We start from the raw sequence: 24,328 nt of genomic DNA on the forward strand, positions 1-24,328 counted from the left end.
ATACATGATCAGTTGTTTTGCTTTAAGACACAGTTCTGGAGGAAGCCCTTGGTTTGTCTAGCCCAGACCCCTGCATTCACATGCAGCGATGGAAGGGATTTTCTGCTTAGAGGGCCCCACGTTACTCTCTCTAATTATAAACCAAAAGCCGTGTTTCAATTCCTGGAAAGAAACATTGTCCGTCAGTGTAGGGATCTAGAAGCTGGTTTTACATTCACCTTTCCTGTTTGCTGAAACTGCTAGTTAGCACTAATTGTGTGCTCTGGCCCATCTCAACACTGCAGGTGTGCAGAGATGTAAAGAGCAAGTGCGCTGTGAGTTTGTCAGTTTTCATGACTAAAATGACGTCTCTTTCTTAGGACTGTTGTTTGCTGAAGTCTAACTGGATTTACTTGTTTTAAAGGCCACTAATACAGCACTGAATACAGGCAAGAGTCAGTGATCTGTCAGCTGCTAGGTATATAGAGCTTTTGAATGAAGTGTTTTGTGATGGGAGGCGAGCAGGTCTGTAACACAGTGGGCTAAGCCCCAGAAATTAATCTCGTCTTAGGTGAAGGAACACGACTGAAGCTCCTGTGAGAAGAGGTCTCGTTGAGTTCTTTGTATGTGGTTCCAGAAAGGGAACTGTGAAGTCAGGATTGAAATAAGAGAATAAACTTGTTTAACGCGGTCTACGTTTTTCTTGGGGAATTCATGCCATTACTGTAGGGTTGAACATGCTGGAGGTGTAAGTTCATCTGCTGGGTTGTACAGTACAGCAGCAGGAGTATGCACAGACTTGTGCTTCTGTCTGTTCCTTCTATAGGAATAATAAAATCCATATAAGGGTGGAGGTTACACAGTCAGAGGGTGGTAATTTCCTTCAAAGCACCACTGGTGAACATGACAGAGCTCCTGACAGAGCTAGAGCCCACAAATGTACTTTGTGTCATAAATATCTAGTTTGTTTTCTCCTTTTGTTACAGCTATCTGTGAATAAATGTTCTTCCTCTTGGATTTGAACTAAAAGTGTCATAAACGGCACAAAGCCAGTTATTTTTAGGTAATACGTTTGCATAGCAAAACATTCTGTAAGGCTTTTCTGTCCTCGTTTACCTCTGTGTGTCTTCCTTGCTAGCACATGTGTACATGTGCTTCCTTGCAACCCTGTGTACATTCAATAGCACGGCTTGGCTTTTATGGCTGGAGTTAATGAAAGCAGCACAGAAAGAGAGTAAAATGTGATAGAAAATAATGTAATAAAACATGGCATTTAATTTTTAAAGCAACAAGGTTTTGCTTTAACTTGAAGATTAACTTTTTTTTTAAAGCACAGAAATTTTTTTAGATTTTTTTTGCATTTTTTAATTACTGGAAAAGTCTACAAAAGAATGTGTGTGGGCACTTCATTGTTCAAAATTCATGAATCAAAGTTTAGATAGGATGTTCTAGTCTAGGTTGTTAAGTTTTGCCTAAGAATTGCAAGATTAAATCTTCTAATGTGTTATGAAAGATATCAAATTATCCAGTTACACCATTCAGTACTTTCCTTAGCATGTAATTCCTTAAGACAATTTCTGTATTCCTTAACGTATCAAGTGAAAACAGTCTGTAGTTATGGCTCTCTTTAAATTAGTATCAGTTGGGTTTTTCTGTAACTGCAATACCTTTTATCTTCTCAGATAACTTAAAAAATGTTAAAACGCACTTTCAGCAGTGTTCAGGAGTTTTCTTCCTACATTCTTTTCCAAAGTCACCTTTGTTGCCTGGAGCAAAGGTGAAAAGTTGGTGAAATTCTTGCTTCTGCAACAGGATCACTAGCTGTATTTGCTCAGCAAGTCCTGTGGTACTTTGAGGGTAAGCCATGTCAGGAACGCTTGATGGACTCTGTGCATTGCTCAAAACATCAGCTGCGGTGCAAGAGTTTTGAAGGGATTAGGGGAGCAGGGGTTAATGCTGCTATAGCAGTTGCACACTTGGATGTTGGATGCGTGCTTGCCTGGCTGCGTGAACGTCTGCAGGCAAGTTGCTCTAGGGAACAAAGCAGTAGCAATCGTATATACTGCTTGAGCTGCAGAATACGTTGTGGGGTCCTGTTCATATAGCATAAAACTAACTTCCTTGTTCTATTCTTGGACTCCCTAAAGCTTTCCAGGCGCCCATGTATGTAGAATTGAAGTTTGTTGACCAGCAGTGTTGGTGCTGTTAATTCTGTTTTTGCTGACTGTTTAGAAGCAGTCCCCAGGTCTGCAGACTGGGGATGGAAAGCACAGCTTGCTGGCTATAGGACTTGGTATGGCTTTTTTCCCTCTCGGCTTAGTGCCTTACAAAAATTAGGCACTAGTTACATATTTTTGTGACTGATCATTTTCATGCCACTATATTAAATTACCAGAAAATGCTCTGGTGCAAGAGAATTGTTTCAAAACTCCTCCTTTCTTCCTCTTCACAACTAGCAAGACAGTCAAAATAGTACGGCATAAAAACCTGAGACTTTTTACATCTTCTCTCTTTCTAAAAATGACCACCTCTTACAGGAGACAGTTTTAAGTGAAATGTTATTGTAAAATGGGACAGAGGCATGAGTAAAGCTTGAAATGTTTGGAGATTGCAATGTGGATGCAGGGCTGTACAAGAAGCTGTATTGTGAAATAGCAAGAAGAGAAGTGATGTATTGACTTGGCTACTGTAATGTGTCTCTGTTCTCCCAGTCCTGGTACTTTTGCCAGTGATCGTAGGTAGCAAACTTACCTTATTTGTTGATGTTTATCCTTCTTTCTACTAAAGTGGTTTATAAAATATTTATCGTGGCTCTTGCAAAACAGCATTTAAGGTGCTTGTGACTTCTGGTCAGCCTTTTTCTTTTTTTAAGACTATTACAATGAGAAGGAAAACATGATAAATTTGTTTTACTTTTTAAAAATGGAAAGAATTATTTTTATCTTAATTTTTACCACTTTAGATCATGAATTGATCTTTGTTTATATTGCAGAGTGAGATGTGATTGATTTATGTAGTCTAAACACTTTATATACGAAATGAGGAGGTAGATGTCTTGTAACAAATCTGGTTAGGAAGGAGGCTTCAATGTGGGATGCAGCAGTGCTTGAAAGCGTGAACTAAAAAGGTTTAATGCTCTCATAGCAGTTGTCAAGTCCAGGGGAGTAAGAGCCATGGGGAAGTAGGACTTAAGTTGTGGGATGCTGCTTCTGCCTCGGTGCAATATTGTTGGGAAAAGGCTAAGGGCAGGAGAGGGAACAATGCAGCCTCTAGAGAGTCCCAAAAGGAAGATGTAGTCTCGGCTGATAAGTGTAGGCTAACCAAACATGGAGAACTCTGCATGCCTTATGTTCAGTCCTTCATTTTAGGATGATGCAAGTGAAATAGTAATATTTCCTGCTTTTGTATTCTTTGTGTTTACATAGCCTTTGATATTTTAACGCTATATATTTGTTTTAAAGCAAACGCAGATCAGATACTTGGATTTTGTTCCAGGAAGACTTGGACAGTTTGTTTTCTTTAACTCCTACAACCTACCTTTATCCAGTGGGCAGATGGCAGATCTTCTGGGTAATTGAGTATGAGGCTAACAGTCACTCTAACGTGATCTGTACCAGTGACTTTTTCAGTGTATTAATTGTGAAGAAGAGGACTTTAGTAAAACATACCTGCTTGTTAATTCTTGCGTAGGGAAGATTAAAAGGGTTTTATTTACCCTCCAACCCGTTTTACCTTTGTCGTCTTCAGTCTTCCCGGGAGAGGAGAATGAGGGTCCTTTTCAGTGAAAGATTAATAGTAACAGAAATCTTACTATAATTAGAAGAAGCCTTACACTTTCACTGAAGTCTTTTTAGATTTGAAAATGCCTTTATCTGCAGGTCTGAAACTGGAAACAGAGCTGTGTGTCTTCACTGACCAAACTGTAGTGCATTGGAGAACTCCCTTGGTATCTCTGGCAAAACTAACCTAGCTTCTAATGAAAATTGTAGCTGTACAGATTGCACAAATACATTCATTGTTTCAAACAATACACTATGACATCTCGCATTAATTCTTTCCCTGCTGTTGTTTTATCTTTGTCCTAGACTATTTGTATCCATGAGATTTTACTTTGGAAAATAGGGCTTAGAGCCTTATATCACTTGACAGCTTTTGAAAATCTCAGCAAGTGTTTTAACTTCCTACTGTAAACTGGAATGTCTACACAGATAAGTAAATTAATATGTTTCGTTTAAATCTGAGATAGTTTCTTCAGCCTAGCTTGTACCCTGCTGAAAGCTCAAAAGTATTCCTTCAGGAAGTCATTTGCTCCTTAGGGCCTAAAAATACTGCCTACAGTGCCTATAATAAGCCTATGAGCTTATATATAAAGATTTTCAGATCACTAAATCACAGCGTGCATGAGAAGAGGGAGAGAAACCAGTCTAGTATGTTCCCTCCCCACCTCTAATTCCAGAAAAGTATTTTCAGTTTCTCAGATTATACACACTAAGGCTTTTTAACTGAATAACTAAACGTTTCAAGCAGTGCAATTTATAACTAAATTGGTTGTCTGACCAAATCCTTGAATTTGCTTTAAAACTACTGTTCAGCAACTGAAGTTTCAAATTCAGTCATCAAAAATGCTGAGATTCTTTGAGCCATTAAATGAAGTTGATGAATTATTTTTTATGGCAAAAACTTCCTGTTAGATTTTATTAGGGAATATTGATGTGCATATTCCAGAATAAAAGGCTCATTTGTTGTGCAGGGTTTAATGAATTTGAAAATTAGTTGCTATCACCTGTCTAGAGTATTTGTAAAGAGGATCCTTCAGAGAGCAAGAAGCTCCTAATTTTTAAAAGCATGATGTTGTTTTTCAGAGGTTGGAAAGGACCTCAATACCTGGATGCAAGGAATCTTAGGTGTGGCTAGACAAATAGGGTTTGACATGAATTATTAAAAATAAGAGTAAAAATGGACATTTCAGCAAGCCATCTTTCCTATTTTTGTAACTAGCTTCTCATTTAAAAATGAAAAAGCTTCCTTTCCTGTTCTGCAGGGCAAAAGCCTTTCTTTGCAACTGGAGAAAACAGTGTGTCTCATGGGAATGGACACTGACAGTAAACACCATGGTGTGAAAAGGCAAAGCAAAAATATGGAAGTTACTTCTCTCCCGACTGTTGTTTTTGCCGTGTTGATGGTTACCTAGAGAGCCAAAGGGGAAGTGAAACAAAGGAGTGGTTCTTAGCAGTTGTATGTAGGCATCTTTATCAATTTGCTGAAAGAAATCTGATGCTTCATGGTAATATTAAGTCAGTCCTGAGAACTGGCCAGAACTCTGGGACTCCTGGCTCCAGCTTGCAAGGCAAAGAGCCAGAAGAGCTCTGGAGAGCATCCTGCCTCTTTGGGCTGCAGTGTCCCAGGTTGTTCAGTATGCCTTTACAAGGTTTACTGTGCTTGCATTACTTTACCTTTTAAGGCTGATGTTACATATGACAGCCTAGAAAAAGATTTAGGGGAGTAATGCTTTTTGCTTTCTCATACCAGCTTGCAGTGCTGTGGATTTTTCTACAATTAGAAAATGGTGTAGGAAAATGACATTTTCTATGAAGCACCATAAAAAAATCAGTGTCCCTCTAGTATGTTAGTGACCAGCTTTATAGCATCAGTCTCTCTTCTCAGTGCCTTGACTTCTGCTTAACACTGGATTTTTTTTAACTGTATTTTGATGCATTTGAAAATTGATACTAGTATGGCCAGGTGTGGTGATGTTAGGAAGAGTTTTACACTTGGAGAATACAAGATAAGTGATGAATAAATTTTTCTGGCTGCCTAAAAGTTTTCTGATAGAATCTGAACTAACTTATAGATCCCCAAATGGTTTGGGACTGGCTTCACAAAATGTGTTTTGTATCACCACAGTTGAGATTAGCTGAATTTCTTGTTTCTCTATTTCTTAGGGTGGCTTAAAGGTTGGGATTTTGTTTGGTTTTGTCTGGGTTTTTTGTTGTTTTGTTTGGGTTTTTTTTTAAGGTATTCTCTTTATCTGCATTTCAAGGCACTCATTCTGTTAGGCTTCAAACTCCATTATTTTCCTCTCTGCAAGACTGCTGAGGTGAACGTATTTATAGGTAGTCCTTATGTCCATGTCTGTGCTGTAATTTTTAATTAGATAGGCAGCCAGAACATTGACTAAATATCTCCTAATGTATTTTAAATGATTAAACAACAAAAAAAAACCCATACTTGTCCATTGTTCTTCTAAAAATGTATTTCTTCCCATAGTGCTTGTATGTTGTACATCAGCTTTAACTTTTGTCTGTCTTGCTTCTCTAGTAGTTTAAAAAGAAATTAAATATGCCAGATAGAAGTTTCTGTGATAATGAGGAAAATTGAACTAGGTAACTGTGTAAGTTATTATTTTATGTAGTATATAGAGGCCATAGAGCTGGCCAGGTGGTTGGTTTGGCATGGGCCAGATTCTGAAAGAATTGAGAGCATTTCATTCCAAAGAAAGGAATGTCGTCTTGGTTAAACGGGAAGTGCGTGACCCCTTTCTCTTGTAAAAAGGTCTTGTGTTCTGCTAGCAAGTGACTGCAAACCTTTTATCAATTATTATTTAGGCTGCTATCTTTATGAAGGAAGCTGGAAGCTATAAAAATACTCTCACTTCACAGCCAGCATGTAAAAATATATTTTATATATTTGTGTTACTTAAAGATGATGCTCGTGGAGGTAGTCCTGAGCTGAGCCTCCTATCTCGCTTGTCAGTACCACATGAGCAGTGTTGTCCTTAGTTACCATACAGCAAACTTGTGCTTTCTTACAGTAGCTTGCAGTGACTCTCTTATTTTCAATCATGTCTTGCTAATGAAGGCAATGTCTTTGTTCAAATCTGTTCTTGTAGATACAGTTGCTAAAACAAGATCTCTGTCGTCTGTTATGTTGTCTTTTTATTTCATAGTTCTGCATCTTCTCTTCATCTTTCTTCTCCCTCTGTCCTTATGCTTTCCAAGACTGTTACCTGAATTCTTAGCTTGTTTGCTTTGTCAGTGGACAAGCAATTTCTTTTTACACTGTGTGTTAAGTGGAATGTGCATGTTTTCTTGATGATGTGTTTCTGTCTATGGCGAAACTTCCTTTCTCTGTAGGAAGACTGGATCTTTGATTAGTCACTAGTCCTTTTGATTGAGGTTTATTGTTGCTGACTAAATTCAGTAACTGGAACATGTTGAGCTTCTATTTATGGTTACTAAAATTGAGAAATCTATATGCTGGCTTGACAAAATACATCTTTGCTGGGTGAGACTTTTTCAAGGATTGTTTCCTGTTGGTGGAGTCTAACCACTGATTACGAAGAGACCTTGGAATCGTTCTCTGTGGGACACTTAGGGCAAATTACTCCTCGTGTCATTGCTCATTGCAGACTGACAGTTGTACAAGAGCAGGGTCAGACAGAAGAGAACTAAGTTACCTCTTGCTCTTTCCAGATGCTGTGAGCCAGCTGTGCTTCTGCTGGAAAGGGAAAATTTAATTTGTTGCTGAAAGTAGATGATTGCTACCTGCTGTATGAACGGTTTTTGTTCAGTCAGCATGGATTTATTTAAGTAGCAAGAGAGTTTTCAAAGATGACTGCTTCTGGCTCTCTGGCTGCTGGGAAATAACCCCTCAAGAATGGTGGTGTGCCCGTTTGCCTCTTGATGTTACTCCTCATGAAGGCTGGTTCCTGCATTGCAAATAACGCTTTTAATTTTTTTTGCTGTGATCACTCTGTGCATGGATGTGATTGCACTTTTACCTGGTTCCAGAACACCTGCTTTAGGTTAAATGAGACGCTAGTCTGTGACGTTTTCAGCTACATGCCTGGAAGTTTTGGGCGTTTTGGGGTTTGTTTTATTCCTACTCCCTCCTCCCTTGAGCTTCAAAGTAATCTAGGTCTTATTAAATTGATTCTCAAATATTTTTAGATGTAGGCATCTTTCACAGCTATAGCAATCCATCAATTCTGGCTTTTAACTACAGGATCCTTTTAAACAAATTTTGATTAACAAAAGAGGAGTAAGAGCAGTTAGAGCTTATTCTAACTTAAGTGGCTAGTGACTATCACCAAGAAGGAGAGAAAGGAGACAAATTACTGTAAGTACCACAGAAGTATTTTTAATACTTTCTCCTGGAACTCTGGCAGTTGTTACGTTAGGCTCTGTTTCAAACCTGCATATGTTTTAAATTAAATATATATAAATAAATGTTGGAAGGACATGTTATCTTTAGTACTTTCTGTTCTGCAGATGAAAAAACCTAAGCCTTTTGCTGTACATAATTGTAGTGTGTAGCTAAAGAGTTCTGAAAACGTTAAAAATGAAAACAAAGCCCAAGCTGAAAATTTTACTGTAAATGGAAACTATATAAAAAAAAAAAAACCAAACATGGTGAGCTGGCTGCTTACTGTAAGAACTCCAGTACTTTGGGAAAATCCGATTTCCCTTCCCAAAGAGAGAGAGTCTGGAGCTGTCAGAAGCTCCTGATTTCCCAGACTCTGGTAGCTTTTACAGATTGTGAGGAGCGATTCTTTCCGTGAATTTTGTGTTCTGATGGAAGGCTTGAGCATGTTTGAGAGACTGCAGATTAGGACCTGTAATCTTATGCCATTAGTCCAATGAAATTATTTTGAGCTAAGCTAAACTGCGAATATGTGCAGGTCTAGATAGTACTGTTGTCTCTGCTGTCTCTTAAACGCTTGCTCTTATTTTCAAGTGAAATAGCTATTCTGCCTGTGATTTTTCTACTTCGTGTGAACTATATTGCATGAGGGAAAGCTTTCACTGAAGTTCCAAAAGGAACATAAAAAGGAAGTTTGTTCATATAAATTAAAGGGATGTTCCAGGCACTGCCTGACCAGTTTTACTCATGATCGTTGATGAGGTGGTGTCCTATTTTGGTTAAGTGCTCTCATTTTCTTAGTATGAAAGGAACAAAGGGCAGTTTTCTGTGACAAATCTGACAATACCAGGCTTATGTGTCTGTGAGAGTAATGGAGATGAAATTCAGGTTGGTAAGAGATTCTGCTCACCCTTACTGTAAAACCACAAAGGGATAATGTCAGCATATGGAATTTTTTTCTCACCCTGCTAAGAACCCGTTTTACCCCTTGCGGGATGGGCATGTACAGCTTTTGGTCTCTGGAGTGACTGATTCTGCTTGTGATATACATACCCTCAGAGAACAAGAAAAGCTCGTACTTGGATATGTGGCCTCAGCAGAGGAACGTATCTGGAGGAGGCAATGCAGTGAGCTTGTGTGCTGTTTTGTTTGCACAGAGTAAAGGTGGATTTAAATTAAAACCAGCAAGCTTGTATTCCCCTGCTAATTTCATCGTAGAGCATCAACCTACAGAGTATTCTGTCTTGCCAGAGTGAATGTTAAAGTAGTGTTTGTACAGAGATGCTTTTCTTATAAAAATGTACTTTGAAGAGACTGAAGATGATGAGAACTGAAGTCGGATACTCAAACTGATTTAGCTTTTATTTATTTCCCTCCTCCTGTAGACTACAGTTCTGCATTAGTCATTTATCATGGAATGAAGTTGTGGTTGCCACCATGGGGTTGGAGTTAAAGTAGAGGAGACTTTGGAGGAGACGAATTAATATAAATTTATAAGATATTGCTTGCATAAATAACAGAAAACAGTAGTATTTATATCCTCTTACAACACAGTTACCTAGAATAACACATACAGTAATACTATGATATGGACATGTCTGCCATTCCACTATACGTAGCTGACTTGTTCTTCTGTTTTATCAACTTCATTCTCTGTGAGCAGCAATGTATCCAGCAGAATGGCCGATGACGCTTGGATGGGTGAGCTCCTCAGCCTCATTGGGCTCTGGTACATAATGGGGTTAATCCCATTTCTCATCCCATGCATGACAAAGAGCTTGGAATTTTCTGCCACAGAGCTTCTGAAAGAGATCCTGCTGGAGCACTTCCGAAGGGCCTTGATAGGCTTTGTGGTCCGATAGTTGCAAGTGATATACCTGCTGAAAGCCTCCCTAAATGTTTTGTTGAAGAGTGTATAGACAAGAGGGTTCACTCCTGAGGATACATATCCTATCCAAACAAATATATCCATAAGCTTTTGAAAAACCTCCTTGTTGCAGGAGCTGCACAGAACTGAACTTACGTTTGTTATGAAGAATGGGCACCACATCAACAAGAAAAGAAAAAATACAATCCCCAGAACTTTTGACGCTCTTTGTTCGTTGGTTATCGTTTGCATGGATTTCCTCCCAATCGTAGACGTTCTGCAGATAGGCATGTCATAGGACAAAGTCTTGTCCTTTCTGGAGCCATTTAGCATGGCCACCTTTTCTGGTGAGGAGGCAGGTGTTGTGTCACGCTGAAATACTGTGGACACTGTTGACCAAGTGAAACGCTGAGGTGGCTTGTTGATCAAGTAGGCCTTCTTGCGTAGCACTTGGATTGTCAGAAAATAAGTGACTACCATGATAGCGAGGGGAATGAAGAACGCAGCCACTGATCCGTACAGAATGAAGTCATGAAAACGATCAGGCATCAGGACACACGTGATGTTTGTAGAATCGCCATTTCCATCTTCGATGCCTCTGATAGGAATCGGAATAGCAATGCCTACAGGAGAAAAACCAAGTACTTCAGCATATGGTAATCGCTTGCAATCTCTTTTTTGGGCCTGAAGCCTCAGGGTCTCTAAAGAAAGGTAGTTCCTGAGCTCTGGAGTAGGCACAGGGTGACAGAGAGAACATGAATTGTTCAGAGCATCGCATGGGTAATTGGAAAATAGCACTTTGTGAGACTTGGCAAGCTCAGCTTTAACAGAGTGCCCTTTCTAAGGAGATTGGGCCTAACCCTTAGTGATTGAGGAAGCACTATAAAGTTGCCAACTTCTCAAGTGTAAAACACATGAATTGCTTTGACTCTAGTTGTTAGAATTAGTATGGCTTTTCCTCCAGTGAAATGTATTTCCATAATGCCATCTGCTTTTTCTTTTTCCCTGAGGTAATCTTTGCACTTTTTGAAGGGCAGTTCTGTAAATACATAAAACTTGTCTTTCCCTCTTACCTTAACGACATCAAGTGGCTGGACACAGACAGCTGATTTTTTTCACCCTGCTTGACTTTCATATATACAAGTAGTTAAATAGATGCCAGAATTATGCAGTCTGTGTTTGAGATGGATTTGTTGTTTAAAGTCTCTTGCATATTTAAGAGTGTTTAAATGAGGCTAGCTCGCTCTGTAATTCACCACTCGTTTAAAAAAAATGTTAGCAGTCTTGTCTTTTAAATGATTTTTTTATAACCACTAAATTACAGTCAGCACTTCATTTGCCAGCAGTCTGACATTACAACAAAAACAGCAGGTTCCTTGCTGTCTGGTGAAGGTTATTTGTGCTATGTTTCCTGATATTGCTTAATGAGATCTAGGGATTTACTGTATTCCTCTGCTACTCTGCTTACTGAAGTTGGTTGAAGGCAGCAAGAGCAAAATGGTTTACCCTTCAGCCAATTGATCCCTTTCTTAATAAGAGGCACACCTTCAGATACAGCAAACATTTAAAATGAGGATTGAACCAAATTAACCTTTGATTTGGAGGACCCTGGCTCAGCTGCAGAGCACTTTTGTGTTAGATAAAAAACAAATGAAAAAGTCCAGCACTGATTAATAACAATAAATCAGGCATTAAAAGGTCAACTTGTAAGTGTCTTGTCATGCTAACCGTTTCCTTTTTTTGTGATAAAATAGAGATAGCATCTTTTCTCCTGTCATCACAGCTCTTCCAGAATTTTTTTCAAGTTGGAATTTTTGGGTTTAGGCATGTGTGCCTCAGCCAAGAAGGTGGATGTACCCGTTTTCCTATGCGTCATTGGCCTTAATAATCCAGAACAATTTTGTTCTTTCTCTTGCACACAGAGCATACAGCACTATGCCTATTGCTGCCTGCAGCGCGCATTAAGTTATTTGAATTAAATGTTTTCACCTCCTTAGCTCATTTAACAGATTTATTTTTTTAAGCATTAAAGACAGGTGAGGTGCCACATGCATATCACAGAGGTACTAATATCACAAAAGTTCAGACATTGGCATCCTTTATATAAACTGTTCAGGGTTTTGGGGTTTTTTGTTTTTTTTTTTTGCTTAGAAGTTAGCTTTTCTATATGTTATATCACCAGTGCATCTCAGTCTTCAGTGTGAATGTTACCAGCCACTCATTTATCTTTCAATATTTGATGTAAGTAATTAACCTTTTTTTTTTTTTACTTGCTTCATGGGACAATTGTAAGGCACAGATTTTAGCAGCATCTACTCAAGGCTTAAAATTGCGTTTGGGACAGAATGTACTACCACAGGAACATGAAATCTTGCTTTCCCAGGAGGCATGCTATGCGTGCAGATGTTGTCTTCTGATTTTTGGACTTTTAGGACCATGAAGAAGAGTGATGATTATCCCTACTCAATCCTTGCCCTTTCTGGTAAGCCTGATAAGGAGCAGTGGTTCAGGCAGATTTTTATGACGTAGCTATGTATGATCCAAGAGGTGGACTTAGGCCAGCCCAGGTGTTAGGGTCTCCTGATCAATAGTACTTGGCCAAATTTTCCATTTTGCCCAGCTTTCACCTATTGTTTTGGACATAAAAAGCTTCTGCATTCCTTTTCCAGTCTCTGAATTTCACATACCTATTGAAATGAGCCAAACCACGATGATTTTGATGATTGTTGTAGCCCATGAATTGTACTGACTAGCCTGGATTGGCTTTTTAATCGCAATATAGCGGTCTAGTGAGATGGCACAGAGGTGCATGATGGAAGCTGTGGAAAAGAGGACGTCAAGGAACAGCCAGATAGGACACAAGGCAGTTGGAAAAGGCCAGGCATTGTCTGAAAGAGAACAGAAAACTCATTAGAATCTAAGCTTTTTGAGAGTTTTCAGTATGTGGTTTTCCCTTGGCATCAGTACCTTTGAGAAGTTCATAATACTACAGGAACCAAGCTTTGCCACTGCCTCAGCTGGATTCTGTCTTACATTTTAGTTAGCTCCTAACTGACATGGTTGCTGCCATCATATTGATCAGGCTGTTTGTGTATTATAAGCCTTTCCCTGTCTTTTTGTCCTTTTTAGATCATAAGCTCTTTGTGGCAAGGACTCTGGATAAAAAAGTTTTTAAAAAATGGGCCATGACTGTGCTTGGTCCTTGCGCTCTGCTGTTAAATGATTATTTTCAGCTATATCTCCTTGATAGTCCTATGATTCAAGGTTGTGTTAAATGGAGGAGATAAAGGGTCATAACCAATGTATTAGTCAATCATTGCAGAACCATGGTTGAATCTTAGTGGTGATCTTGAAGAATCTAGTTCACACAGTTTTAAAATGAGTTTACTGTGTCACTTGACCAGATACAGTTGAGCACTAATGTGGCAAAGCAGGGCTCTTCTGTCTCAGCAATGATTTTATAAAAATTGAAAGGCTTTCATGTGTGTCTTTTTCTTTTTTTTTTTTTTTTTTTTTCAAGAGTGATGGCTTGGATTTTAAGGCTGGCATCCTGTTTCTTACAGTAGTTACATGTCTTTAATGTTAATCTTTATAGTGAACATAGGGTCTGTCAACTGCATTGTGTCCAAGATAAACTTTTTGTAGTGTTCAATTTTCCAAAAGGCTTGTATTTTTGAGAGCTGGGTCTTCCCTATCAATGCTTATAATACCAAACTGAATGAAATTTAATGAATCTATGATTATTTTTTTCTTAACTGCTTTATTTTCACTCACAAGTAGTTTGTATTGCAATCCAGTGCTAGCAGTGTTCAATCTGAGGTGCACCTTAGTGTTGTCTATAAGAATGTTCTGTAGTTCTAGGGAAGAATGTGTGAACACAGATGCTTTTTCTATTTCTAATGGTTGAAGTTGAGCTAGTAAATATATTCTCCTTCCTTATAAAATTCAGCTGTACTCAATCAGTAGGCACATTAATAGTGTTGCCAGAGAAATCAGTTCTTCGTTGAATGACGATTGGGGTGTGTGGGGGGAAGACATTTCTAACAAATCAGATTGGTTTTAATCTTCTTGCTCTGAATAAATAGATCTGCATGCTGAGAATGCCAAATGAGCTGGACTATTGTAATGCCCAGTCTTATCAATGTGGTAATATTGCAGTAGTTTGAGATTAAAATGTTTTTTCATAATGTGCGTGATAGACAGAAATGATAATGGTGCTGCCTTGACTTGAATTATAAACTCCAGAGGACTGAAAATTTTATAAAGTCAGACATAGCACATAGTTGTCTGTACTATTACCTATGTTGGGAAACCTTGCCTGTTAAACAAAGAGAATGGATGGATGGAGCCCTGAACCGAATCTCACCCATCCCCAAAGCAGTGGACTCCAGGTGAGGATGATGGAGGCAGTGAGGCAGAAGGGAAAGAGGTAGTCTATTTTCAAATCATTAACCAGTAAATTTTAGTATCTAGCTGCATATTTCCTAAAATAGATATCATGGTTGAAATTATGTTTCAAAAATTATTCTGTCAGGCAGGTATGAGAAAGTTGTAATTAGTATATTATAAAATGCTTACTCATATTTAATTTTTCTATCTAGACTTTTAGCTGGCAGTAAGGTATGGTGCCTTTCTGAAGAAAAAAAAAGGAAAACAAAAATGTCTTGTGGCTCATGTAACCAGCTGGGGGAAAAAAAAAAAGAATACAGTTAAAAGAAATAATTGATTTGATGGGCTTTAAATGTTTTTGCTCACTCCAGAAAAATAAGACTACTCCTTTTGACTCTGTGATGAAGGATTAGTTCAGATAAAATGTGAACAATGGAAAGTGTATTCTACATCTTGAAGGATGGCAGATAACACAGCGGGATTTCAAGTGAGCAGCTAATACTTCTGTTGGAGAGTACTTACATGCTGCTCCCTGGATTATAACTGCTTTGCTTTCTGGAGAATTGCAGTGTGATAAATTCTTTCCTTTTGTAGTTAATTTACTCTTTGCAGAAGAAAACCCTCAAGTATTTTGCAACAAAAAGCTCTTTTCCTTCTTTTAAATATAGATGCATTTAAACAACTATCTGATGCAAAGCAACCTTGTATGTTTTTATGAGTTGTAAGAGCTTTTGTTAGTTGGTAAGTGCAACTGAACAGAGACAGCTTTGTCTTTTTTTATTTTTGTCTTGTTTTGAACTGGGTGCAGAAGGCAGTAAATTATCACATTCATTATTATAGCATTATGTACTATTATATTTGTGTGTATGAGATGATGTTTTTTATCCAAACAAAATCAGAGTAGACTTTAAATGTAGTAGCTGATAAGAACTGAAGAATACGGTTATTACTTAAACAAAACAAAGAATTGAAGAATATGGTTATTATTTAAACTAAACAAATATTGTGAAACTGATACCTTAAAGTCCAGAAGAGTCACGTAGTTGTCTAAGATTCATACTGTGGTGTATTTTGCTTTTACTTCTTTTGATTTCTTGGTTACACCTGTGTTAGAAGCTCTGTGCCTAGTGTTTGAGGGAATGCTCCGGGCTGAGATTTTGTGCTTTCCTGGTGGTGGTGGTGTGTATCACTGCTGGCCTATTCCATCAGTTTGGGAGTAGGGAAAAGGTGGAATATTAATTTCCCCTCAGGACTCAGAAAGCATCTCTGACCCTTGAACATGACAGTGACCTGCTTGTTTGTTGTCCTGCTTTATAAATCAGACTGAAGGTAAAATGAGTATGGCCTGCCAAGTGGTGATACGAAGCCAATAGCAGGTCATGCTTAGTTTGGATTGTTACAAGTTCTGATTCTCCTAGTATAGATCCACGCTGTTGGGAGCAGACCAGAGCATTTACTGGGCTGACTGAGATTCTCCACCTTCTTTTTCCTTGGGAGTTGAAATGCTGATTTAAACAAGCTAGTGGATTGGATTTTTTAAATTTTTTTTTTTTTTTTTAAATGCCTAGGTTACCTGACAAACGTGCCTGCCTGAAAACCTGCCTAGTTTCTCCAGCTGTCAGGTGGTATAAGATAAAAAGATATTCCTCCTTCCTACAAACCTTGCCTCGGATCCTCCCAGCACTGCAGCAGTGCTGCTGTTGCAGATTATTTTCCTTATTTTGAGTCAATACAAGATAAAATACATGTTTTAAGATTTGTCTTGCACCTTAAGAGAAGATGAGCTTTTACCACAACTGCCTACCCTTGATTAATCTTTATTTAAGAAAAGCTTTATTTATAGGAAATACTTTGGAAATGTGTAATCCTTAAAACAAAGTACAGTATAGAAAAGCTGCTCTTGCTGTAAGCCAAAAGGTTTTTTGAAAGTTTGGGAGAAAGCACTGCTTGTGTACATGTATAAGCATGATTGAGAGAGATCTTTATATAGACTTGGAAACCGTTTGTTCTTCTGCTACAAGGGCTGCTGAAATGTGTTGCCTGTAAAGGATTTTGTTATAGGCTGCTGAAACGTGTTGCCTGTTAAGGATTTTGTTGCTGTTGGATAATGATGCTTTTACTGAGATGGAAATTGGGTATTTTTAATCACTAGCTGACTTAAGCTTAGGCTTCAGTCTTCAAATTGGTGTGTGTCTGTAGCCTGCGTGTGTGGTGTTCACCCTTGTGTCAGTGTTCAGCTTTGTGGACTGCATAGGCCTGGCATTTCCAGGCTGCTGTCTTGCTGTTTCACCCCCGTGGCTGCCTGCCTTTATTTCTCTGCTACAATTATAGCTTCAACAGTAGTTGTTCACTGTCATGTAGTTTTTTGAGTTTAGCCAAAGTAATTTTTTTTTTTAAATTGGAGTTGCTTTGTGAGGTATAAACCTTTGTTTTCTTACTTATCTTTAGATTTGAGATTTTGGAAAGTAGCCCTCAATTAAAGCAGTTTTCTCTGGTAGTTTGCACAAGCAAGAAGGGAAGATTTGCTGTGGTTCGTCATCAGTAATGAAGATTAAGATGGCGATTGCTTGTGATAGATTTTAAAAATAATGGTTTGCAGCCTAGGATGATCAGCATTACCTTCTGATTTTTAAGTGGATGAATATCAGGAATAGAGAATATATTTCAAAAGATGGTACATGCACTGTCTCCAAGTAACCCATTGCCCACCAAGCTGTGGACAACAGACTTCTTCCTGCTGCAGGCTTTGCAAATGGGAGGATCTCTCAAGTTTATTTGCTAATTTCACTACCTGATGAAGAGCAACTTTTTTGCTTTCCTTCAGTAGTTCTGAGTGTTAGAAATTTGGATAACTCTTTTGAAAGCTAGATTTTGGAGAATGCGATTATTTCTTAACATGCCCTCCTTTTTTTGGAAGAAGTGAGAATTTAGCAAGCAAGAAAAGCAATGAACTGTTTGTATATTCTGACACTTGCACTCCTAAATTAAAATTGCAGTGTGTATTTGTACCAGAGTACATTTTGGTCACTCTGCTGAGAATAAATAATCTGCTGCTTATGGTATTATACCTGCAAGTGAGTTAGATTTATTTATTCAAGGGGCAGCTCTTTATTACAGAGACAGTTTATTTCTGAAGATTTTTCTGTAAGCGTACTGTCAGGGCGTGGAGCCAATGTCTGTAGTAGGTTTTGAATTTGAATGCTCTGTGACACATTAGTTTTTACAGTCAGGATCATTTAATGTGACTGCACTTCACTTCACACCTTTTCCTTCATATAATTTCCACGTAATTAGATATCAGTCCCAAATCGGAAGCATAATATTTGTATTCTGTATCTAGAAGCTGCACCCAGCTATTTCATTATTATGGAAACATTCCTGTGTTGAAGTGCCAGGAGGCTCGATTTAATTGTCTCTCTGGCTATCAGTGATTATTCTATGTTCAAGTAGTTATCTGGCTAATGTAGCTTCAAGATTTAGACTTGTTATATATTTAAATGTCTGTTCTAGCTTCATTCCAGTAACTCCTCATGTTTTGCTCATGCTTTGAACTTCTATAAACACCTCAGCATCTTCTCCCAGTCGGTGAAGAGGCAAAGCAGTTTTTCTGGGTGGCTGCCAAAGAGAGACTTGTATGCAAGAAATTTCAGTTTTAACCACTGCTATGTGAAAGGCTGGTCGCAGTCTTACTTAGTTAATTATAACTAATTTTGCTACTTTCTTGTAAATTTCCTGCAACATGAAAGATGCTTTTGTTTGACTTTCAAATTAAGATTCCTAGCATGCTTTAAACTGTTGTAACCAGGGCTTAGCACTGGATTAATTGAGAGATTAAGGAGCAATACTCTCTTTATAAAAAGTTAAAAAGACAAGATTTATTAGTCTAGCAAAATGAAAATAATTAAAAAAATCCAAAACAGAAAAACTCCACCGCCACCAAAAAACACCACCACAAAATGCAGAACTTGCCTTCCCTTTGTATTGATTGCTAGTCCAATACTGGTACTTTGTATGGTTAGTAGTTTTATTATTAACGAGGCCTTTGGCAATATCTGAAATAAAGCTGGGCATGAGAGAATATGAAAAAGTCATGCTTGTTCTGTAATGACCAACCAGAAAGAAAATGTCACACCCAATGTACGTTCATGTAAAAAATACCTATTTTATTCCATATGAACCAGACTAAATGATAAATCTGAGTCTCAGACATTAGGTACATGGACTGAGGCTTCCTTGGCTTGACAGGTGAGTTAATTCTTTGGGACGCTTTACGAACCTGCCGCTTTCCCCAGGGTGGGAGAAAATCGGTTTCTCTGAAACTGGTACTGGTAAACGTTTGTTGTCACTGATGGTGCCAGGGACCATCTCTGACTGCTCGTGGAGCTTGGAGTCAATACTAAGGTAAAATCAGGTGCCCGACTCCTAGAAAGTTCAAAACCTGTTCAAGTGTACTGAACAGATACCTAGTCTTTGTTTCACGTTTTTTAAGAGAAGACTGCCTGCAATGAGTGTAATATCCAATGGAACAGATTGTGCTGACATTGTGCTGATGTTGTTAAAAATAATATTACACTGTACAAAATGCAATTTCCATGTCCAGCTCCAATTTAGTATCAGTTCTAAGTCTCAGGTGATTTTTGAATGGTTTGTTTCAAAGGAAAGAATATCCACAGTGGGTATACTTCCCATAAAGACATTAAGCTATATTAAGGTGAGAAGGGAAAGAAGGTTTAGCAGCCCTCATCCAAGTGATTTTTAAAATTGTAATGGTGGAAAGCAAACAGTTTTGCTGTTTAAATTAGACCTCCCCAAATTGTACCCCATATGCTAGCCTGATGAAACAAATGCGCTGTACTTACCAAATAATATTATGAGAAGGGCAATCGGCATCACAAACAGACCCACGAGCAAATCTGCCACCGCCAAGGACGTCAAAAAGTAGTTGGTAGCATATTGCAACTTCTTCTCCAGAGACACTGCCAGTATGACAAGTATGTTCCCCCCAATGGTGGGGATTATCACCAGGAGGATTAGTAAAGCTGCCCAACGCACTTTGTTTCCTTGTTCGTCACTTGAGTAGTCCTGCTTGGGTTCTCCTGTCACTGAGAGAGGCGACAAAGATCCATTGCCAACTCCAGACCCATTCAAGAAATGTAAAGGATAGGTCATTTTTGTGTCCAGCAGAATGTATTCAGGAGCTGTATTTTGCGCAGGAATTGTGTACGGTGTAAGAGTTCACTGTTCCTCTCTGGTCCAGGATGGTCCTGAAGAAAGGCCAGCATGGTCAGTATGGTAACCTGGTCATCTGCTATTTTGAGATACTGTAACCATGTCCGAGCCGGTATCCAATTTTTTTATCCTGTGCCTTGCTGGGCGCAATTAGGTCTTAAAAATGAAAGTCCTGTTTTGTGTCCATCTCTGGTTGGTAGGGTTCAGTGATCTGGTCTCCCCTTTATAGCGAGGTTCAGGTTTCAGAAGATTATAGGAGACAGTTCAATAGCTGTGAAAAGTAAGCAGTGCATTAGCTTCCCCCCCCCCTTTTTTGTTTTGCTTCCTTCTACAGCAGTAAAAACTGATAGATGAATTTGGATGCCAAATGGTTCCCTTTAGATACAGTGTACGTAGATTTGCTCTTTCTAAGTACAAACTGATGCAAAGGCAGATGCTCGCGTTGTGTATATGCAACTCCTCCTCTCCCGAGTGTCTAGTCTCCAGCAGCATATGCGTAGGCAGACGGCAGTTCCCATATTTCCCCTTATTAAGAATCCTATTTCTCCACAGAGGGTCACCCCAAAAATATCTTCAGAAATGATGTATGAGGTTTCCGTTTTAATGTCTACAGTTCCTAATTTATCAGGTGAGGGTCAGGAAGCTGTAGACAATAAAACATTGGTGACAGTCTCAAGGGGACTGTAGAGATTTATGGAACTGAGACATCTAAATTTACTGATTACTTGAAGGGGGGGTGAGTAAACCGCTTGTTTTTGTAATCTGAGCAGGGCTTTTATTAAGCACAGCCTTTTCTCTCTCTCTCTCTCTCTCTGTGTCTCTCTCAACTCTGCTGAAGACTTAACGCTTACATTTCCCCCTTCAAGCAGAGACTAAAACAGCTGTCACGGCATTAAGCTGAACAAATACTGAGAAGATTTGATGTGTTGCAGTTTTCAGGTGAAGAAAGCCTTACCTCTTTCTCTTGCAATTTAGTAGAGTTCACTTTGCATCCAGGAAGATACTTTGTAATTTTCTTTTTCATCACGTGGTGGATTTTAAGATAAGATTTTTCACTACTTTCTAGAAAACAAGTTGTTCATTTGGTTTTGTTTTTTATAATTTTTTCTAAAGCTTGTCTCTTTGTGTGCTTTTGTTGAGCACTTATGCTTCCTCTAACATCAAGATTAAGAATTTCTATTTTGGAAAAACTGTATTTCTTACCTAGGTATTTTCTCCAACTCTTGAACGGAGGAGAAGAATCATTCTTGCCACATCTAAAAAAAAGATAGAAATAAGGTTGTATTCTTTTTTTGCTGTCCTTTCTCTTCCATTCTTTTGACAATTTTACTTAAGTGATTAGCAGAGTCTATGTGCAGTTTTCTCTTTGTTTATTAGCAAAGCTCGCAGTCTGCTGCTACCCTTGTTTGTTGATTGACTCATTCCAGTGTATCCAGCTCCAGTGCTTGAAAAGCAGGGAAGTAAATGAGTGAGGGTTTGGCTGGAAAAGAGCCAGAGAGGGTTAATTGATTCAGTGCTCCAGTACTATAATGTATGCTCCTTGTAGCTATATCAGGATGTGCAGATCCTGTAAACGACCCTTCACGCTACGGTATTGTAGCTATACGCATGGTAGCGTGTGTATGCCTGCGCACTCGCTTGCTCTCTGGACGGAAGCACAGTTAACCCTAAAAAGTTCTGCTGCCCTGTAAACACTCCAGTTTTTTTCTTGACTAATTTTATAAAAGTATTGTCTAGCACACTATTTTAAGTGTGTGCACTGTTACTTTAAATCTTTCTTCATGCAGCTGCTTTTTATTATCACGAGTGTTCTCTTTTGTTACCTTCCAACTTTCAGTCAGATGTGTGTACGGTCTCTAACGTAATCTTATAGTTCTGCATTAAAATGGAAATAGAGTTCACTTCCAAGCACATTAGCTGGACAAGTGTGTAATAGAGTCCTTGAGTTTAAGGCCAGAAGAGACCATGAGATCATGGTCTGACCCCCTGTATGTCACCAGCCATTACATTCCATGAATTGCTGGTGCTCACCAGGTTTGAGCTGGGAAATTAGGTCCTTGGTGAACTGTGAATCACTTTATCTTTGTTTAAAAAAAAAAAAAAAAAAGGCATTCATATCTTTAGGATACAGCTACTTTGGGGCCAAAGAGAGAAAACTGCTGCCAGAAATTAATAGAAATACTTGACTTAAAGTGTGTTCAGATCATCCAATAGAATTTCCAGCAAAGTAGTTTTCACTTGTTCCTTATTTTTCCTGTTTAAAGGAAACCTTCAGTAAGATTCCATGCTGTATTCATTTGCAATTGAATTCTGATATCTTTATTCTTCAGAAAAGTATATCTTAGGAAATAAAGATTAATCCAGCTATGGTAATTCTGTTTCCTTATCTGACCACCTCCCCATTTGTCACCCCTGACAGTACTGAGAGAGTAGAGCACATGAAAACATACAAAAAGCAGAAATCAAGACAGAACAATACTGTATTGGGCTAAAGAGCATTTGGATTCCGTTTTCCTTAAGCTCAACTATGTCTAATCAACTTCTGGTTTATTTTATAAATCTTGAAGGCTCTCCTGGCATTAATCTAACTGTACTTGAAGTCTTTACCAAAATTTCCATTGGATTAAACACAGCCAGTGTTCACTCTTTCTGATTGTATAGATGAAGCTTGTTTTTCTTCATCATTGACACTTGAGCTATTTTTTTTCCTTGTTGAAAGGCGGCTGGAATTATTACTGCTTTCTGGAGATGGAGCTATTTATTGGCAGTATATCTGCATCATAAATGGAAAAAAAATGTTCCGGAGTAAAACCACCTAAGTATAGTAAAAGATAGATTAATCCTTTAACTTCAGTGGTCTACCTGTGGGTGTATGCCACATGCAGATCTTCATGTCACATCTCTGAATTTAAAGAACAGAATTAAAACTTCGGGGGGAAAAAAATAGGCAATGCATCTATCAGAACCATCTGCTAATCATCAGTGTCAGTTACTGATGCAAGCCTGTGTTGGAGCTGAAGCATTATCTTGAAAGAGGGGGGTTTTGGTTTGGTTTTTTTTTTTTACTTTCCACATTTTCTCTTTCACAGCGCAGTAGACACTATCCCTCAGTCACTTCAGTGTGGGGGAAGTATCAGAGTTAGAGAAGTGTAATTTTGTCAACTTGAGTTCTGTATTACCTCTTCATAAATTTTCTTCACAGATCTTACCATCTGAGGAGCATCACTGTTGGCTATTTCAGTAAAGAGTTGTTTTGGTCAAAGTGAAAATCAAGTGTTCCCACTTCTCTGGAATGCCTCAGTGGATGTTATTATGTCGTTTATATGACAAAATCATCTCTTTAGCCACTAGAATGGCTAAATTAAATAAATTGGGAGGGGGGAGGCACCTTGATGAAGCATCAGCTGAAGGCTGTACTGTTGCCTGCAGATTGCTCTGATGAAAGCTGTATAAGCGCATTTATACCTAATTGAAAAGGAAATGACTTTTTTAAATACGGATGAAAACAGAGTTTTCTTAGGAACTTGCAGAGGAAGATGATACGAGTTTAGTTGCATGTAGGCTTGCATAGCAGATATACCTGTTTGGTGCGTTGTTTCATTTCAGATGGCTAGAAAACTTACCTGCTTTTTGTGATGTTTTTTGAACCTTCCCAGGTTTGAATCATTTCTGAGAAACACATCCTCCTGTATTATCTATTACAGATCTGCAGCAGGTTCTTCACTGCATGCCTCTGGCCAAGCTTTTTGTGCAAGCCTCTATCCTGCCCCCATGTCCAGCTCCTCTCCTGTGTTAATGATGATAAAACCTTAAATCTTGCTAGACCCCACACCTGGTCCACCGTAACTGGAATATTGGAACCATACATAGATTTTCCCCCCACCCCTTGCTGTTATTTCTGTTTTCAAATCGCCAATATTATTTTATTTGAATGGAGCCATGTCTACATTAGATGTGAGTTGACACTGGTGACGGTGTTGTTCAGTCGGTGCATACCCTCAAGTTCATCTGCTGCGCCTGTTGGCAGCACCCAGCCTCATCCTCCTGACAGTGGGGGGCCTCCTAGAAGTTCTCATTCTTTAGCAAGTATTGCTTAGGCAACCAGGAGGCATTTCAGAAAAACATTGCGGGGAAGGAGGCTGTGTTGCACATGATAGTTGCAGGAAATTCCTGGCACGGGAATAGCTTGGATCCTTTTTGTCAAGGGGGAAAGAGACGGGTTTTACACCCATGCGTAGTCTATGCCGAAATACGTCAGTTTGTTGCATTTTGCTCTGCAGGTTTTCCATCTTCTATGTTTTTTCCCCCCTCTGCTATACACACCCCCTTCAGAAATGACTGCAAATTGTGCAATTAGATATCTGCATTCCTTCTTTATTAACTCATTCATGGATGAAATGAAACTTCTGTTAAGCCTTTCTTTTTTTTATCTGTCACTGCACTACCAAAGCAACTTGTGGAAATAGTTCTGTATCAAATGATTAATTCATGTCCAATAGTTTAGAAAGCCATAAATATTTAGAATCTTTTGAAATATGACTGGGGAGACTTAATGAGGAATTTAAAAGATATATTTGTCATTGTTCTTTAATTCTCTGACATTTCATTTTTCACCGAGTTGTAAAGTCCTTAAATATTTAGATTAAAAAATAAGTGTATGTTAGTGATGCTTCAGATGCTTCCATTTTTAGTCTCAATCACAAGACAAGTGTGATGGTTTAT

At 38.6% G+C, this 24,328-nt stretch overlaps 2 protein-coding genes across 3 annotated transcripts in view; one reads left to right on the forward strand and one right to left on the reverse strand.

The window, feature by feature from the left end:
• The window catches only part of PSMD1 (proteasome 26S subunit, non-ATPase 1), a 75,021-nt gene that overhangs the window by 19,015 nt on the left and 31,678 nt on the right, over positions 1–24,328 (forward strand). The gene's annotated exons all lie outside the window — the stretch shown is intronic.
• On the reverse strand, positions 9,484–19,896 carry HTR2B (5-hydroxytryptamine receptor 2B). 2 transcript variants are annotated; one of them, XM_076341177.1, is made up of 3 exons: positions 19,237–19,896; positions 12,676–12,876; positions 9,484–10,611 (listed from the first exon to the last, which is right to left on the reverse strand). In XM_076341177.1, exons 1-3 carry the CDS (start codon positions 19,544–19,546, stop codon positions 9,731–9,733), a joined length of 1,392 nt encoding a protein of 463 aa, XP_076197292.1. In that variant the 5' UTR covers positions 19,547–19,896; the 3' UTR covers positions 9,484–9,730. The 2 variants fall into 2 exon arrangements, with proteins under 2 accessions (XP_076197292.1, XP_076197293.1); XM_076341178.1 differs by lacking the exon at positions 12,676–12,876.

Source organism: Aptenodytes patagonicus, chromosome 6 (genome assembly GCF_965638725.1).
Source record: "Aptenodytes patagonicus chromosome 6, bAptPat1.pri.cur, whole genome shotgun sequence".
NCBI lineage: Eukaryota > Metazoa > Chordata > Aves > Sphenisciformes > Spheniscidae > Aptenodytes > Aptenodytes patagonicus.